Source organism: Zingiber officinale, chromosome 9B, assembly GCF_018446385.1.
Source record: "Zingiber officinale cultivar Zhangliang chromosome 9B, Zo_v1.1, whole genome shotgun sequence".
Taxonomy (NCBI): Eukaryota; Viridiplantae; Streptophyta; class Magnoliopsida; order Zingiberales; family Zingiberaceae; genus Zingiber; species Zingiber officinale.
In genome coordinates, this window is record NC_056003.1 from 3,343,471 (window position 1) to 3,363,055 (window position 19,585).

General features: G+C 39.2%; 2 protein-coding genes across 2 annotated transcripts; both read left to right on the forward strand.

Moving 5' to 3' along the window:
• The first annotated feature begins 8,135 nt into the window (after positions 1-8,135).
• Positions 8,136-10,396, forward strand: LOC122023501 (cytochrome P450 704C1-like). Its single transcript, XM_042581625.1, has 6 exons — positions 8,136-8,494; positions 8,725-8,940; positions 9,024-9,302; positions 9,388-9,723; positions 9,808-10,011; positions 10,110-10,396. The coding sequence occupies exons 1-6, from the start codon at positions 8,198-8,200 to the stop codon at positions 10,287-10,289; spliced, it is 1,512 nt and encodes a 503-aa protein (XP_042437559.1). The 5' UTR covers positions 8,136-8,197; the 3' UTR covers positions 10,290-10,396.
• A 6,789-nt stretch (positions 10,397-17,185) lies between these two features.
• On the forward strand, positions 17,186-19,458 carry LOC122023500 (cytochrome P450 704C1-like). Its single transcript, XM_042581624.1, has 6 exons — positions 17,186-17,557; positions 17,768-17,983; positions 18,058-18,348; positions 18,434-18,769; positions 18,854-19,057; positions 19,159-19,458. Exons 1-6 carry the CDS (start codon positions 17,267-17,269, stop codon positions 19,336-19,338), a joined length of 1,518 nt encoding a protein of 505 aa, XP_042437558.1. The 5' UTR covers positions 17,186-17,266; the 3' UTR covers positions 19,339-19,458.
• Positions 19,459-19,585: the final 127 nt, after the last annotated feature.

The window sequence follows — 19,585 nt, forward strand, 5'->3', positions numbered from 1 at the left end:
TATTTGTCTTAGGTTCCTATAAGATGACCTAGTTCTGACTCCTAGAGTTGGATCACCCATAATTTGGGCAGATGGGTGATTAGTGCTTGTTCTTGTTGGTCTTATAGTTGGGTTAGTAATTGGTTCTTCAGATTCATTAGGTTCAGTTTGAATTTCGTCATCATCTTCTATATTTTTTTAGTTAACATTTTCTGTATTATTATTTCCATTTATTATATTGGGTCGTTTATTTTCTTCATCAAATATTACATTTGTTGTTTCTTCAACTTTTAAGGTATTTTTGTTATAAACTCTATATGTCCTACTGGTTGTTGAGTACCCTAAAAGTATTCTTGGGGTTGTTTTTGATGAAAATTTCCCTAAGTAGTATTTAGTGTTTAAAATAAATACTTTACACTCAAATACTTTTAAATAGTTTAAGTTAGGAATTTTATTATAGTATATTTCATAGGGTGTTTTATTCTGAAATTTATTAAGTAAAATTCTATTTTGTATATAACAGGTTGTATTGATTGCTTTAGCCCAGAATTGATTAGATAATTTGTATTCATTTAACATGGTCCTAGCAGCTTCTTGTAGGGTTCTGTTTTTACGCTCTACTAGACCATTTTGTTGGAGGGTCCTAGGGTAAGAATATTCATGTTTATACCTATTAATTTCATAAAATTCGATAAAGTTATGATTTTCAAATTCTCTCCCATGGCCACTTCTTTTTTTTTTTATTTGAGTGTCTTTTTCATTTTCTATTAATTTACAAAAAATTTTAAACACTTCAAGAGTTTTATCTTTAGTTTTTATAAATTTTACCCAAGTAAATCTTGATTAGTTATCGATTATTACTAAGCAATATTGGTTTTTGCTTAATGACTTGACTCCATGTGAATCAAACAAGTCTAGGTGAAGGAGCAAGTATTGAAGTTGTTTTGTTTAGGTTGGTTAACTTATGGTTTGACTTAGTTTGTTTACCTTGTTGACAAGCATCACAAATTGAATTTTCAATAAACTTTAAATTGGGCAAACCTCTAACTAAATCATTTTAACTCATTTTTGAAATGAGTCTAGTATGAGTGTGACTCAGTCTCCTGTGCTACAATTCTATTTCCTCTTGTTGTGTCAATAGACACTCTAGTGAAGAGGTAGGTAGGTCTATTGTATAAATGTTCTTTTTCCTAATTCCCTTAAGTGTGATTTCAGGATTATTAATATTCTTAATTTTGTATCCAGTTTTTGAAAACGTGACCAACTAACCTGAGTCACATAATTGGCTAATACTATGTAAATTGAAGCTAAATTGTTCAACCAATAACACTTTTCGAATATAAAAATCAGAATTTAATTGGATATTACCTATTCTGATTACCTTAAGGGTTCCGTCGTTGCTGAACGCGACAGACCCTAGGTTCTTGAGTTTCAATTTAGTGAATTTCAGTTTGTCTCCAGTCATGTGTCTGGAGCATCCACTATCTAGCATCCATTGATCCAAATCTTTATGTTCCTACATAAAGTATTTGATTTGGGTTAATTTACTGGATTTTAGAAGATAGTTTGACTGAAATTATCTTAACGTTCCATCTCACCCAGTCTAGATGATCAACAATGGTATTCCTATGAGTGTTTGTGAGATGATTTATTAAATTAATTGACTCAATTGGGTTAAGTCAATTTAATTAAATTGACTTGGATTTTAGAAAATTATTAAATTGATTAATTCAATTAGATTATTAAATTAAATTATTAAATTGATTAATTAAATTAAATTGATTAGTTAAATTAAATTATTAAATTGATTAGTTAAATTAAAGTATTAAAATGATTAATTAAATTAAATTATTAAATTAATTAATTAAATTAATTAATTAAATTAAATTGATTAATTAATTAAATTATTAAATTGATTAGTTAAATTAAATTATTAAATTGATTAGTTAAATTAAATTATTAAAATGATTAATTAAATTAAATTGATTAGTTAGATTAAACTATAAAAATGATTAATTAAATTATTAAATTGAACTAAGTTCAACCTAGATCCATCTCACCCGATTCTAAGTTATCAATCAGGGAACCTTGAGTAGTTTTGTGAGATGATTATCTTTGATTTAGATTATCTCTATGGATTAATTTACATTTGAGTTAAACTTAGGTTTTCCAATTGGTTAACTAAATATATGTTTCGAAGATGGGCTCTCAGGCTGTGGCGAGGTACTAGGCCTTCTTGGGTATGAGATCATCCACCACTTCTAGATAGAGCCTTTCAAAGAAAATATATATTTAATTTCCCTTTTGAAACCCCTAGGTTTAACTGCACAAGTGTAAATTACGCCTAGGTCCTTAGTCTATCCTAGTCTAAACATGCATAATACAAGGAAAAAAAATAAACAATCATCTATCAATTTTATCTACTTATTAAGATAGTTTTTCTATTGGCTCCTCCTGGATCATAGCCTCGATATGGTCTATCAAAGTAATGTACTTGATCCTTGGGGACACAATATTGACCAAGTCCAACTTGATTGACCAAGTTGAACTTAGGTACCTATGCTTGGACTATCTTTCTATTCGGTCTGTTCACTAAAGATAGATAGGATCGATATTTCATTTTTGTTTTAAATCCTAAACTGGATCTGTTGTAAATAACTCTTTGTTTTCCAAGAACTAGGTCAAGGTTCTTGGAGCCCAAAGAAAACCGTTCCAACGTTTTCTTCAAATCCTTGACCTGATTTTTCAAGCTGGAATTCTCTTCCTCAAGCTTTTGAACTTGAGTTGAGTTTCCAGTCTGAACTGAGTCAGGCAAGGATTCGGAGTTAGTCACTTCTTTAAGGGTTGTTGCCTCCTTTAGAAGTGAATTGATCCGAATATTTGACTTTGGTAATTTTCACATTAAATAATTTACTAAATTGTGTAAACGCGAGATACTTGCAGCGGGGTCAGGCCTTTTGGAAATGGATACGGATCCGTGGCTTCTCTCGGACTCAGCTTTTGATTCGTCCTCACTTCCAGATTTGTTGATGTAGTCCCAGGTTGTCATCGCGAGAAAACTCGTCTGTTCGAGTTCTTCGTCGTCGGACTCTTCCGAGGATGACTCATCTCAGGTCGCCTTTAAAGCTTTCTTTTTCCGTTGCTGCTTCTTTGCATCCTTTTGATTTGTGCAGTTGGCTTTGATGTGCCCCTTCTGATTGCAACCGTAGCATGTCACTTCGAATTTTACCTTTGACTTCGATTGAGCTTCCTTGGATTGAATTGCCTTCTTGTTGAAGCCTTTTTTTTTCAGAGTTTCCTTACTAAGTTGACGAGTTCAGCCGTAAGTTCGCCGTCTTCATCGTCTGAGTCAGGTTCTTCTTTTGACTCCGGTTCGGTTCTGTGCCTCGATCTCGGTTCGTGCGTTCTGCTAGTACATGCAACCAAAGTTATACCCTTCTCAACCGGGCGTGCATTAGTCTGCTTATACAATTCAAATTCAGAGAAAAATTCATCTAATTTAATTGAAGATAAGTCCTTGGATACCTTGTACGCATCTAATCTAATTCTATTACGTGGAGTCCATTCAGCAGGTCTTTAATTCTGGCGTGAAGTTGGCTTGCTGTCTCTCCTTCCTGCATTTTGATATTATATAATTTATTGAAAAACAAATCTCGTTTACTTACCTTGGTGTCTGATGTACCCTCGTGTAGTTCAATTAGTTTTTCCCACAGCTCCTTTGCACTTGAGAAGGGCCCTACTCTGTTGAGTTCCTCCTTTGTCAGACCACACTGGAGTATGCAGGTTGTCTTTGCGTTCGCTTCTACTTTCTTTATTAGGGATGCATCATAGTTCGCGCATGGTATTAATTTGCCTTTGTCGTCAAGTGGGAGTTCGAGGCTTGTCTTGGTGATCATCCAGACTTCGAATTGGGTTTGCAGGTACGACTCCATTCACCCTTTCCAGTAGCCGAAATCTTCGCCGGAGAAGAGTGGGGGACGGACTGTGCTGTAGCCTTCTTGTTGGGCCATTTGAAAACTTGCACATAAAAAAATAAGAAAATCTGTTCCAAGACTCGGTCTAGGATTAGTAGTGCGGGATGTATAATGAAAAGAAAACGAACTCGAGTGGTGTTGCACCAACTTCGAGAAAAAATCGATTCGAACGTGAAAATAGATCGAAATATAGCAATTATACTAATTCCGATCGACTTCAAAAAATTGAAAAGACCACGAAAAAATTTACTTGACTGGTGGTTGCACCAAATCGAAGTGATCCCGCTCTGATACCAATTGTTGGATCAGGACCGCGCTAGAGGGGGGTGAATAGCGCTTGTGGCTTTCACACATTTCGGATTCGAAAAACGTTAAGAATAAAGCAGCGAAAATAAGTAAAGCAATCACACAGAAGACACCAAGTGTTTACTTGGTTCGGAGCCTAGGGTGACTCCTACTCCAAGGCCCGCGATCGTTGATCACTTTCGGTGGGCAACAACTATAATATCGCAAAGAGTACAATAAATGATTACAATTAGATGCAAAATTAACAGTAGTTAAATATACCAACGACAAAAAGAAATGGCAGATTCTGGGCTCCGGGTCGTTGGGGTGTTGCTACAGCACTTCTGGGCGTCTTTCGAGCAGCACACAATAGCCAGATCACTTTGAAATCGTTAATTTGAGCTGCTGGTCGAAGAGGCCTTAAATAGGCTATTGAGGGCGCCTCCAAGTCCTCATGGAGGCGCCTCAAAGGTGAAGTCCTATCCCTATTCCTGCGCTGCGATAAGCCTCCGCTGCCTGCTACTTATCCTGCCTACAGGCGCCTTCATCGCTCCATGGAGGCGCCTTGGATGCTAGGCTTGAGGCGCCTCGGCCTCCCTTTAGGGCGCCTCCAAGCTTGCTGCGCAGACTTCTTCTGCCTTGCACCCGATGCACCTCAAGCTCCATGAGGGCGTCTCGGGTACTGTTCATCTGAGGCATGATGTGCACTTTAGTCTCTGCAAAATATGTTAGTCCACAAAACACACACATACCCTGCAAGACAAAGTTAGCACTATATAAATACAATAAATAAAGTATTTGACAGTCTCCGGACTGTCCGGTTCTGACTTCGAATTTCCTACCGGAAACCCTAGGTCAAACCGACGCCTATTGTTCCCTCTTTTTGGGAACGCGTCCTCACATACTCCACTCAGGAGAGTATACCTGTTGCCAGTTCGATTCTCTAGATCGATTGGACTTTTTCTCAGTGCTCGAGTTTTCAGGACTTTCTGCTGGACGTCCACTCCACGACCGCCCCAGTCTTTCACCTGGTTCGCGACACCAGGACTTTCCACCTAGAGTCCTCGACTTTAGGAATTTTTCCCGAAGCCCTCGACCACCAAGACTTGTCGCATAGGGTTACCACCCCCTATGACCTAGGGTTACCACCCCCTAGGGTTTTCCACCTGTCTAACCACAGCTAGGACTTTTGCCTAAGTTACCTTAGGACTTTCCTGCAAGCTCATTCACACACATTAGAACACAAATAACCTTAACTTTGAATCATTTGCCATTATCAAAACTTAGGTTCGATCATCGGATGCTTCCCGCACCAATACTTTTTTCCCAGAAGAACAGTGTACAAAGGAGAAAGAAAAGTAGAAGACAAGTGCGAATGTGCGAGAGAGAGTACCTACGTAAGGGAGTGGACCTCCTTTTTTATATGACAGTGCGTACCTCTGGAAGCTGACCGATGTCAAAGGATGTTGGATGTCAGGACCTGTTGGGTGATAGAGGACACGTGGCATCCTCTTGTAGAATAATGGAAGGTTCCATTCGTAGATGACCGCCGACCATTGAAATATTTCCTAACACTCAGCGGTTATTCTTTAACAAGTGATTACGATTTGCTGACCTTGTTGTCGTGTAGCACATTCTGTCCCGACCGAGTTTGAACAGGCTAGCTCAGGATGATCTGTTGGGTATAATACCTGGCCTAAACCTTAGGGGGCCGGGAGCTGTGGAGAGACCGTCCAAGAGCAGACCGGAAGTTGGCTGACCAGGGATTAACTTACTGAGAGAACTAGGTCATATCTTAGACCAAGGTGTCTTAGATCTAGGGTCATGTCTATGAAAACCCGATCGGGAACCATGTTGTTGACATCATCACACGGTCCTACTTCCTCTTTCCCTACCTGTTGCCTGTCACGTCTCCTTGACTTCTGATTGCCACGTCTCCTTGACTTCTGAATGTCATGTCTCCTTAATTTCTGTCTGTTATATCTCCTTGACTTCTGACTGTCACGTCTCCTTGACTTCTAACTGTCACGTCCCCTTGACTTCTACCTGTCTGATTTTATCGGACCCTACCATTATACACCGTATCAATAATATATTATTATGAATATGTTAATATATTATCATAAATATGATAATAATAAATATAAAAATAATAATAAATATAATTTGAATTACAATTCAAACATGATCGAATCATTACAAATATGAGTGTGTCTCCCTTCAAGATGCTCTTGAAATATTTGAAATGATGACTGAAAATTCTATATATGAGTGGAACTGGAAAGCTTTTGATTTCTTACTTTCTATCAAAATATCAAAGGATAAAATTGTCACCATGAAGGCAAACATGGACAAAATAAGTGAGTCTATGAAAGCAACAGAGCTTAGGATAATGGCAGCCAAAGAAGATGAAGTTTTACTGACTTATTGACAAAGGATCTTCTTCCTATGAAACCACCAATAGTATTATTTTAAATTTGGTAATGAGTTTTTTCACACAGGACAATTAATGTAAGAGGATCTGAAGATTTAATTTGATTTTATTTTTTTAGAGTTATTTTTTTTATATTTTTAAATTTTGAATCTGTTTAAAAATTTTAGAATTTTGAGTCAGTCAAGATTTTTTTTCTTTTTATGTTACGACTTTTTTGCCTTTTTGTTAATTTTTTTCTTTTGTTTTGCATGATTTTAATTAAGTCCATATAAACGTCTATTAGTTGATGTTTAAGAAGTTCTTTTACTAATAATATTTTTAGAAGTGTCGTTTATTGTTTTATTTTCTGGTATTTTTTTCGAATCAATAAATCATAGAAAATTACTTCTGATATTTATGTATAAATCAACGAATTTGATAGCCCACGATAAAATCAGTATTCCGTTCGACGTCGTGAACAGATAGCAATAGACACGTGAGACGCTTGTTACATGTGATGAAATTCCACCATCCACCCATGGGACATGGGGCGCTTGCTACGTTGATGCAAAAACATAATAATGCTCACGCCAAGTACCCTTTATTGTTGGCCATAAGGTGAGATGAAAGAAGATAAATCAAGTATTGAGTGACCTCTTAAATGAAAAGATTATTTATTACATAACTATGATTTGAATTCTTATCCATTGATACAAATCTACCGGATCTACATACTACATACAAGATCTACATACTACATATAATTTAAGTGCACCTGCTTCTAAATGTCAATAGTACCTCCCGCATGTATATATAGTACCTCCCGATTCAAGACTTAGATAACCAGCTTTCACGGGATCTGCTTCATAATATATATATTAATATATAATAGTGGTAGTGCGTGCCCACTTTATCTTATTTGACTCATGGCTACCTTATTTGACCATAGTGCGTGCCTATCTTATTTGACTTAGTCCAAGAAAGAGAGGGAACAGAATCTAACTCACTGCTCTGAGACATGCGGTGGTTACTACGTTGATGCAAAACATGATAACCTCACTCTTAGCCCCATGATAAGCTGAAGAAAGATAATTAAATCAGATATTGAATGACCTCTGAGATGTATATTTACAACATGACTCAAATTTTCTCCATCGATATCAAGTTCGTACGTGCAAACGGAGGAGAACGTCAGAAAAAAGAGAGGCCAAACACGTATGCGTCTCCGTGATCTAACGGATGAGATAATATTAATTACAAGATTGATCCTTGTCTAAAAATTAAAGATATTTTAAAAGCGTCGGGAAGGATGGCCAAGTCAAAATCTTCGATGTCATCCAGCGGTTGTAGTACCTTTTTCTATTTGTCTGCTTTCGAATAATTAATTAATCCAGTGAGTTACCTAATCTGATTCGTCGCATTAGTGGTAGCGCGTTGTCTACTATGTTTGAAAATTAGCCACAATTTGTTATATTATAAGGACTTAATCGATCAGCCTATCTTCACTCGATCCTCAAGAGCTCGCTTCTTGATCTCTTCTATCTTCATGGAGTTCTCAGCAGGTTTTGTCTCTGTCTCTGTCTCTGTTGTAGCGGCAGTTGGGTTTCTGCTGCTCGCTGCCGTTGCCTTGCTCGCCAGCAAGAAGAGGCGACAAGAACCTCCGGTGGTGGGCACCATCTTCCACCAGTTTCTCAACTTCCAAAGGCTGCACGACTACCACACGGAGCTGGCTCGCCGTCACAAGAACTACCGTTTGCTCTCGCCCTTCGGCCGGCAGCTCTACACCTCCGACCCTGCCGTCGTCGAGTACATGCTCAAGACCAACTTCAGCAATTACGGCAAGGTACGTACGCTTTCATCGACCAACAAAACTGTTGAGAATTAAAGCGCCTTTTTGGGTAGAGTTTGATATAAATATTCTCTGCTTGTTCAAAATCTAACAAAATATTATTGTTGTCTCAAGATGCATGAAATCTTCCATGTTAAGTCATTGATCCCTTCCAAAATAAATAAATAAATAAATAAATAAATTCTTTTTTGACTTAATGGTAACAAATATTCTGCTTAATTCAGGGATCATATAATTATGAAAACGCACACGATCTGTTTGGAGATGGCATTTTTGCAGTAGATGGCGATAAGTGGCGCCACCAACGAAAGCTTGCAAGCTTCAATTTCTCCACCAAATCCTTGAGAGATTTTAGTGGTGCTATTTTCAAAAATAGTGCATCCAAGCTCGCAAATACTATCTCTTCCCTCGCCAACACTGACCAAATGTTCGATATACAAGTAAGTGTTTAATTTTTTGAATCTAGCTACATGTATGTACATACATGTAAGCAATGAAAACTAAGTTACGAAAGCTTCAATAGGAACTCTTGATGAAATCCACCATGGATTCCACATTCAAAATCGCGTTCGGGTTCGAGTTGAATTGCTTGGATGGTTCGAATCGCAGGGGAAGCGAGTTCGCCAAGGCATTTGATGCGTCAAACGAGTGCATCATGCTAAGGTATGTAAATGCCTTTTGGAAGATCATGAGGTTTCTGAATGTTGGATCTGAAGCAGCTCTCAAGAAAAATCTAAAAGTGGTCGATGAATTTGTATACAAAGTGATGGACATTAGGATCAACCAAGGAAATATTGAGACGGTAAATGGACATCTGAACACTACCAAATTAAGCGACTAAATATTCAGAGCTAGTACTAATTGCCATCTTTTGTCATCATATACAGGACAAGAAAGATGATATTCTTTTAAAATTCTTAGAGGAGAGCAAGAACAATCCAGAGAAGATCGATTTGCGATATCTGAGGGATATAATTCTGAACTTTGTCATTGCTGGAAAAGATAGTACAGCAGGCACACTCGCATGGTTCTTCTTCTTGATCTGCAAGAACCCCTCCGTGCAGGAGAAGATATATCAAGAAGTAAAGCGAGTAATCGAACCAAACGAATGCGTAGACTTTGCAGAGTTTTCGCAAAACATAAGAGATGAGTCCCTCAACAATCTTCACTATCTCCATGCTACCCTCACCGAGACACTGAGGTTTTTCCCTGCAGTTCCTCTAGTAAGTTTTTAAGTGCTACAATCAATTCTGAACAAATAAGCAGCCGAAATGGCACGACCTCAGTGAATTGTATTGTTTGTTCAGGAAAACAAGGTTTGCTTTTCAGATGACGTTCTGCCAGGAGGCTACAATGTGAGCAAAGGCGACATTGTGTTCTACCAGCCATACGCAATGGGTAGAATGGAATATTTGTGGGGTGAGGATGCCGAGATTTTTCGACCGGAAAGATGGCTGGATGATGAAGGGGTCTTCCAGTCTGAAAGTCCCTACAAGTTTGTAGCTTTTCAAGTAAGCAAATTGATCCATAAGTGATTCAAGAAATTGGTATTTTAGATCTTCTACGAGAAAATTAGTATTTTTTTCTGTTTTTTTTGGGGGTATTTTAGGCTGGTCCAAGAATCTGCTTGGGGAAAGAATTTGCCTACAGACAAATGAAGATATACGCAGCAGTTCTTCTATACTTCTTCCAGTTCAAGCTTCGTGATGAGCAGAAGGATGTCCATTATAAGACCATGACAACGCTTCAAATTGACCAAGGGCTCTTTCTTGAAGTGCTCTCTAGATAAAGAACTTCTACTGAATTATGTTCTACTTGCAAAAGAATTTGATATGCATGTGTAATCGAATAATCAATCTTCAGATGGTGTTATTGTTGTGAAATGGTTATGAATTATCCTGTCTGAGATCGCAAGAGTCACCGGAGATCAGTTGACTTTAATGTTGACCAAGTCATCAATCATCCACGGGCAATAAGGATTTATAGAAAGTCTCACGGAATCTAGAATGAGAACTAAAAGGAGAGAGTTAAAATAATGATTAAGGGGTGTCCCAGCTTGACCACTCTAACGTTTAAGTCGGTCTATAGTAGAGGAGAATGGAGAAGAAGTTGCTTAGGTTTCGAGAGTTACCCCTTGCGTCCGTGAGGGCTAACGATTTTTCATAGAGCTATAGCTATGCTCTTGCATTCTTCATGTATTCTGAGATCTGTGTTTACACTATTCATATTTTCTAAAATAAATGACTATGTTGTCCACTTTTATCAAGTTAAACGATTACATTTAATTTCCCTTGTTCTTTAGGGAAAATGACTGTATTATTCGTATCTTCTGTGAGCAATGGTTCAATGTATTGCCCGTCAAAAGTCGTGTATATTGGTCATCAATTTGGATTTAGGAAACTTGGACTCTGGGGCTGCGCAGAGTCAGGGACTGTGTGGAGTCGGAGATTGTACAGAGTTGGAGGATATAAAGAGTTGGGGATAGTGTGGAGTCAGGGACTGTATAGAGTAGAAGACTATACAAAGTTGGAGACTGCATGAAGTCGGGGACAATATATAAAGTTGGAGATTGTATGGAATTGAGAACGGAATGATTACCTTCAATATCAATAAATAAATAAATAGAAAACATCATAAAATTATATCATAGACAAATAACCTTATGGATTTATATCAAAGCTAAATTTCTTTAATTATCTCTGTCTGTTCTTATAATTTTTTTTATATTCTAAATAGTTTATTTTTTGTGAAGGAATATTATAATCAAGAAATTATAATTCAGCGCGCCTAAAACTTAAAAGATTTGATTTCATTTTTATCTTTCTTATTATATTTGATAGGATAAGTACAGAAATTAAATAAACGGTGCATCTCATAAAAAAAATGATTTTATCATAATTTTCAAGGTAAAAAAATATTTTTATCCTTTTTCTTAAAGGAAATAAATTTTTTGAAAATACTTAATTCATTCAAATATTTGAAACTTTCTTTGGCTTTATGCAAGAAAACACTATGAAAATACTCTATAGGTTCAGTATATCAATAACTTAAATTGAATTATCAGCATGAGGCTTTGATATCATGTAAACATATATAAATTTTATTGTCTATAGACGCATTAATCAATAAGATTTTATCATTTGTCTCCGGTTCTTTATCACTCTATTCCTCTTCCTCTTCCTACTTGAAACACATGGAGGAAGAAATACCGGAGAAAACGATTGCACTTTTAAAATCTGACTTTCAAATTGTGGAGGCGATTGACAACAAATTAGGCCTTGAATAATAAGAAGGTAGTTAATACGTGATATTAATGGTAGATTCAGATATGATGTAATAGTCAAAGTTAAGATGATGTGACGGACATGTCAAAGAAAGATGGCAGTCCGCGTATCACTCTTCATAAGACTTTGGTATTCATCCATCGTTAAGGCCTTCATAAGGAGGACAACCGACCTATAAGTCAGTTTACTTAGGAAACCTAGCGCCCCATTCTTATATTGAGACATTTATCATATATTTGAGCTGTCTATATCCGATCAAGTTTTAGGGACATCAAACTTATCACAAATTCGGTCGGTCATAAATCCAGCCGGAATAAGGGGGCCCAAATTCCTATTCAGTACAAGTCTTACATTATATGACCAGTCGACCTAAGAGTTCTCTCACATGTCAGTCCTCCTTCATATAGTGGGTCAGTAATAACTCTGATAAGATTTACACAGTTCAGCATGTCTGTCTCTTACACATACAGAAAAATAATTGCCCTTATAAACTCAGCCGGATTTTCAAATCTCAAGTTTCCGCTTCTAAGGCGAGTCTTCTCTCATATGAACGATCGGCTTAAAGTACAGATCGAATCTCTAGGGACTCAGTTCCCTATTCCTTAAAGGCAAGTATCCCAGTATATGATCGGTCGGATAAAGAGTCGATCGGACCTAGGGGACTTAACTTCATATTACTTTCAGAATGGATTTCCAGCACCACCCAGTACATAACCGAGCAGCTTAAGGGAAGAACAGATATGAAGTCGACCAATTTAAAGTCTCGACCGGGATACACCCATTAGATAATATGGTCAGAGAATCATAACAACCTGTTAGAATAACAACAGTTTGTCAGAGAATATTATTCTATTATAATATGGTCGTTCACTAGAACCTTATTTGAAGGTGATTGCACTTTCCACCACTCGATAACTTATGAAAGCATATTCCTTCAATCGTCTCATTAATGGCAAAAGTTAAAAAAGACAAAAAGGTGCACATGTGGGTAACGGAAGATTTCTCGAATGGTTACTGTATATCGGTAAGGATGTATGTCTTCCATTCCCTTATTCAACAACCTCTGACATTCTCTGCTACCTCATGATTGTGGAGGTTATGAGAGATGGTATATAAAGGAGGTCTCTTCGTTGGCAAGGTACGCATATTTTTGATAGCAGTCACGCATTCTACTATTCTTCTCTCCATTTTGTCCACTCGGACATTGTACTGACTTGAGAGTCGAAGGGCCTTCGCCAATGACCCCTTCCTCAGTTTTTAGACACTGATGTTTTGTCTTTTCTCTTGAGTGTGTGCAGAGTAGAGAAAGGTACTCGGAGCTATTTTCATGTTCCAGTTCATCATCTTCTCTCCCTCGCGAAGTCTTCGGCTAGTCAACCACATCGCCACCTGCCAGAGTGACATCTCTCTAGTTTTCAGATAAGATCAAATTTAACGTCGTCTATAGGAACTCTCACATGAATCTGAAGATAGAAGAAGCTGGACGATTTACTACTATCACCTTATCTCAAGAAGATTTTGAGCTGTTGGTCACAGCCCGGACTTAAAAGATGATGCAACAGCAGCAAGCAGCCACCGTTGGCACATTGCCACATGATTCGGCTGCCTCCAGGATGGGTCCTCATACTGAAAGGACTCGAGTAGAAGTCTAGACTGGGTTTCACCTAGTTCCCCCACCAGCTGCGAGGTTTGTGCAACCACCCACCCCGTCAGTCGACTTACTACCTGTGCCACCATCCCCGATAGCACGCCACCGGGTACTAATCCATACTTCGTTCAGGGAAATGGGCCAAGAGTAAAGGCACTAAGTGTCTTATACAAGGGAAAAACCCCGAGAGTCAACGACTCTTCTGAATGAGCAAGTATGTCGTCCTCCCAGAAGGTGTTGAGAGACAAACTGCCAAAGCACTATCAACCCCTGACGATAAGGGAATATGGAGAGTCAACTGGCCCTGAAGACCACCTCTTCAAGTTTGAGAACGCCGCCATCCTTCACCAATATACGGGCATCATTAAGTGTCGAGTGTTCCTCACTATACTCTCTGACTCAGCACAGAGTTGGTTTAAGCGACTGTCAACCGAATTCATCTATAATTTTAAGGATTTCCGCAAGACTTTCCTTCATCATTTCACCAGCAGTCGCCGGTACCACAAGATCCCCCTGAGTCTCTTTTCACTCAAATAGGGGTCCAAAGAGATACTCGGGGCCTACATCAAAAAGTTCAATCAAGTGGTCATGGATGTCCCCTTGATCACCCGAGAGATCTCGATGAGTGTCTTTTCTTAAGGGCTCACAAACAATGATTTCTTTCGTTCCCTAATCAGAAGGTCCTCTAGAGATTTCAACCATATACTCGGTCGAGTGACCGAGTATATCAATATCAAAGAGGAATAGTCCGCCTAGAAGAAGGAAGTCACCACGCATGTTCCGTCCTCTACTTCTTAGCGTCAAGCGCCACCACCTCCTCCACATAAAGGACCCCGAGCGGACCCTCAGCCTCATCATCAAGAAGCATGGCTCCATGTTGTACAACATGTGGAGGTCGAACGGACCATATATCCCAAGCCCCCTTGATGGACTCCCTAAAGGTTTTGCACATATCACCAGCTGGACATCCTGTTGGGACATTGACGCCGGCTAGAGAGGGGGGGGAGGTGAATAGGGTCTTACTAAAACGTCACTTCCTATAATGGTTAGTGTGCACAGCGGAAATACAAGACAAACGCTAACAAAAGAAGGCAAATCTAACACGTTGTTTAACGTGGTTCATAGATGAAGCTCCTACTTCACGGCTGTCTGTAAGATGGGCGATCTTGATCCTTCGGTCGATGACTCCTCGGAAAACCTCCGGCTAGCTCGAGTAGCTCATTGTGGGTGGAGAAACCTCACCACAAACTCGCACAAGCTCTTGATCACTCAAGAAGACCTTGGAGACTCTAATAGGGGTTAACCACCTCTATTTTCGTCAACCTTGGCCAAGCACCCCGTGTTGGTGCAAGTTGTGTCAAAATCAAACCTGAGTTTTAATGTTGTCAAATGTTCAAGTTAAGTCTTGTTATGATCTAATAAGTTGACTAAGTGTGCAGGTTGTTTTCTCATCTGGGAAAGACCTAGCTGGGGGTAGGCAGGAGAAGTCTTAGCAGATCATGGAACCCAGGTGAAAGTCCAAGTGGGTCGAGAGGACTAGACGCTTGGTAGTGTAATCGAGATGTCTGGAGGACCGAAGATCAAAAGAAAAGTCTTGGCGAGTCGATCAAGGCTAAGTGAAAAGTCCAAACAAGATCTGGAGGATCAATGTTTGGCAAGTAGGTTGAGGCAAATAACTGGAGGAGCGACGGTGAGGTTGGCTTCTTGAAGGGAACAACGTAAGGTTGCTGATCCAACTGAAGAAACCGGGAAGATTTCCAAGTTGAGATCAAGACAGTTGAACTGTCTATTATTACTACTCATGTATTTTATATAACCGTGCTAACATATGTTTTGCAGGATTATATTGTCTAACACTATTTTGCATGTTATGTTCTGATCGGTCGACCGAACGCAGGGATCAGTCGACCGAACCAGGTTGACTCAGCACAGATCAATTCAATCAGCAACGATCAGAAGCAGAAGGAAACTACACTGATCAGTCAATCGAACCAGAGGATCGGTCGACCGAATGATCAACATTAAAGGCACAGTAAATGCGAATCTCGACAAATCTCGACGAACAGGGAAGGAGCCCGTTCGGTCGACCGAAAAAAGGGATTGGTCGACCGAACCCTTAATGGTCATTAATTGTCGAAGATCGAATCAGCATCAGATCTCAACCAGGAAAGAAGGGAGCTTGTTCAGTCGACCGAACCTAGGGATCGACCGACCGAACATCGACGATTCTTATAAAAGAGAGCTCAAGGTCCGAGGCTGGGTAACTCTGTTCTGCTTCGAAAATCATCTCTATGCAAGCTTCTATTACTGCTCTACGATTCGCAAGCTGCTCCATCCAGAACTGTCGACCAAGCTTCGTCATCAATTATTGTTGGTATATTTTATTTTAGAAAAGCTTGCATTGTACTTAAATTCTTACAAGATAGTAGGGTATTACTATCTTGCATATTGTACGCACTGCTTCTTTTCGAGGTTTTTATAAAGAAGAGTATTAGTGGATTGCCCATCAGTGCAGTCAAGGATCGCGGGTCTTGGTGTAGGAGTCGACCTAGGCTTCGAATCAAGTAACCGAACTGTTCTTTATTTTTCCACTGCACGACTTTGTTTTTAACGAGTAAAAGAAAAGTTTTAAAAGAACGATATTCACCCCCCTCTATCGCACTCATTCGATCCAACACCTCAAGCTCTATTAAATAGAGCTCCAGAGGAAATACCTAGCTGTGTTTCCCGCCACCAGTCGATTGGCACAACCACCAGTCGACTGGTCATAAGTGAAATTTGACCGTTATAAGCCAACGGTCGGCTACCAGTTGATTGTTACAGTAACGCTACAGTACTATTACAGTAATGTTACAGTATTGCTACAGTACACTACAATACTACTGTAGTGCACACTGAAATTTTACCCTGAGTGCAATCTCTCATACACTCGTCCTTACCCGCAGAACCTAGACCTAGCCTTCTAGTCTCCTCCATCATCTTTGCGTCCCTCGGATGTCTGCCCATCCTTCACACATTGTCTTTTGGAACTTCCATTAGCCTTGTCATCATTGTCGGATCTTCACTGCCAAGAGCCACGCTCCGTGACTTCATCCTTTACCAAGTCACACTTGGACTTACATTACCAAGACTACATACTTGGACTTACACCTCCAAGACTCACCCTTAGACTTTCCTCCTTTGCCAAGATCACTCTTGGACTTTCCTTGTTGTACTTGTATCCTGCACACTCACAATGTATATCAAATACAATAATAAATCTAACTTAAACTTTTATTCAAATATCAAAATTTAAGATACCCAGATTGCTCCAACACATCGTCATACCCGAGATTATTATAATCACAAGAATCACCAAGTAACCAACTAACGATTCTATTGGCGTTCACTGTTGCTCAATCGTCATCCTTACCCGTGAGATTACCATGGCACTGAACGACGTCAAAAAATGCCCCGCTGCAAAGGAAAACGTCAGAAAAAAGAGAGGCCAAAGTCGAGCAAAACACGCATGCGTCTCCGTGATCTAACGGATGAGATACTATTAATTACAAGATTGATCCTGGGCTAAAAGTTAAGGATATTTTAAAAGCATCGGGAAGGATGTTCAAGCCAAAATCTTCGATGACATCCATCGCTTGTACGTATCTTTTTCTATTTGTCTGCTTTCAACTAATTAATCCAGTGAGTTCCCTAATCTGATCCGTCGCATTAGTGGTTGCGCGTTGTCTACTATGTTTGAAAATTAGCCACAATTTGTTATATTATAAGGACTTAATCGATCAGCCTATCTTCACTCGATCCTCAAGAGCTCGCTTCTTGATCTCTTCTATCTTCATGGAGTTCTCAGCAGGTTTTGTCTCTGTCTCTGTTGTAGCGGCAGTTGGGTTTCTGCTGCTCGCTGCCGTTGCCTTGCTCGCCAGCAAGAAGAGGCGACAAGAACCTCCGGTGGTGGGCACCATCTTCCACCAGTTTCTCAACTTCCAAAGGCTGCACGACTACCACACGGAGCTGGCTCGCCGTCACAAGAACTACCGTTTGCTCTCGCCCTTCGGCCGGCAGCTCTACACCTCCGACCCTGCCGTCGTCGAGTACATGCTCAAGACCAACTTCAGCAATTACGGCAAGGTACGTACGCTTTCATCTGTTGAGAATTAAAGCTCCTTTTTGGGTAGAGTTTGATATAAATATTCTCTACTTATTCAAATCTAACAAAATATTATTGTTGTCTCGAGATGCATGAAATCTTCCATGTTAAGTCATTTATCCCTTCCAAAATAAATAAACAAATAAATTCTTTTTGTGACTTACTGGTGATCAATATTCTGCTTAATTCAGGGATCATATAATTATGAAAACACACATGAGCTGTTTGGAGATGGCATCTTTGCAGTAGATGGTGATAAGTGGCGCCACCAACGAAAGCTTGCAAGCTTCAATTTCTCCACCAAATCCTTGAGAGATTTTAGTGGTGCTATTTTCAAAAATAGTGCATCCAAGCTCGCAAATACGATCTCTTCCCTCGCCAACACTGACCAAATGTTCGATATACAAGTAAGTTTTTTTTTTTAATCTAGCTACATGTATGTACTTAAGCAATGAAAACTAAGTTACGAAAGCTTCCATAGGATCTCTTGATGAAATCCACCATGGATTCCACATTCAAAATCGCGTTCGGGTTCGAGTTAAATTGCTTGGATGGTTCGAATCGCATCGGAAGCGAGTTCGCCAAGGCATTTGATGCGTCAAACGAGTGCATCATGCTAAGGTATGTAAATGCCTTTTGGAAGATCATGAGGTTTCTGAATGTTGGATCTGAAGCAGCTCTCAAGAAACATATAAAAGTGGTCGATGAATTTGTATACAAAGTGATGGACATTAGGCTCAAACAAATCACAAACCAAGGAAATATTGAGATAGTAAGTGGACATCTGACCACTACCAAATTAAGCGACTAAATATTCAGAGCTAGTACTAATTGCCATCTTTTGTCATCGTACACAGGACAAGAAAGATGATATTCTTTCAAAATTCTTAGAGGAGAGCAAGAACAATCCAGAGAAGATCGATATGCGATATCTGAGGGATATAATTCTGAACTTTGTCATTGCTGGAAAAGATACTACAGCAGGCACACTCGCATGGTTCTTCTTCTTGATCTGCAAGAACCCCTCCGTGCAGGAGAAGATATATCAAGAAGTAAAGGGAGTAATTGAACCAAATGAATGCATAGACTTTGCAGAGTTTTCGCGAAACATAAGAGATGAGTCCCTCAACAATCTTCACTATCTCCATGCTACCCTCACCGAGACACTGAGGTTCTTCCCTGCAGTTCCTTTAGTAAGTTTTTAGCTGCTACAATCAATTCTGAACAAATAAGTAGCCGAAATGGCACGACCTCAGTGAATTGTATTGTTTGTTCAGGAAAACAAGGTTTGCTTTTCAGATGACGTTCTGCCAGGAGGCTACAATGTGAGCAAAGGCGACATTGTGTTCTACCAGCCATACGCAATGGGTAGAATGGAATATTTGTGGGGTGAGGATGCCGAGATTTTTCGACCGGAAAGATGGCTGGATGATGAAGGGGTCTTCCAGGCTGAAAGTCCCTACAAGTTTGTAGCTTTTCAAGTAAGCAAATTGATCCATAAGTGGTTCAAGAAACTGGTATTTCAGATCTTCTACGAGATAATTATTATTTTTTTTCTTTTTTTTTTCTTGGGGTATTTTAGGCTGGTCCAAGAATCTGTTTGGGGAAAGAATTTGCCTACAGACAAATGAAGATATACGCAGCAGTTCTTCTATACTTCTTCCAGTTCAAGCTTCGTGACGAGCAGAAGGATGTCCATTATAAGACCATGACAACGCTTCAAATTGACCAAGGGCTCTTCCTTGAAGTGTTCTCTAGATAAAGAACATCTACTTGCAAAATAATTTGATATGCATGTGTGATCGAGTAATCAATCTTCAGTTGGTGCTATTGTTATGAAATGATCACGATGAATATAAAAGAAACAACAGGAAGGTGCGCCTTTTGTTCTGTCATTAATTTTTACGTCTTAGAACAGTTTGATAATTAACTACTTTATTATAAAAATTGTACTTAAAAGACTATAGCATAGGCAAATAATGCATTCAAGGCTTCACATATTAGCAAAA

Bases quoted from the DNA above. Each gene is read 5' to 3' on its own strand.
- LOC122023501 (XM_042581625.1), top strand. From the start codon at position 8,198: ATGGAGTTCTCAGCAGGTTTTGTCTCTGTCTCTGTCTCTGTTGTAGCG. The intron at 8,941-9,023 runs GTAAGTGTTTAA...AAGCTTCAATAG, and splicing joins ACCAAATGTTCGATATACAA to GAACTCTTGATGAAATCCAC. The intron at 9,724-9,807 runs GTAAGTTTTTAA...TTGTTTGTTCAG, and splicing joins TTTTCCCTGCAGTTCCTCTA to GAAAACAAGGTTTGCTTTTC.
- LOC122023500 (XM_042581624.1), top strand. From the start codon at position 17,267: ATGGAGTTCTCAGCAGGTTTTGTCTCTGTCTCTGTTGTAGCGGCAGTT. The intron at 17,558-17,767 runs GTACGTACGCTT...TGCTTAATTCAG, and splicing joins ACTTCAGCAATTACGGCAAG to GGATCATATAATTATGAAAA. The intron at 17,984-18,057 runs GTAAGTTTTTTT...AAGCTTCCATAG, and splicing joins ACCAAATGTTCGATATACAA to GATCTCTTGATGAAATCCAC.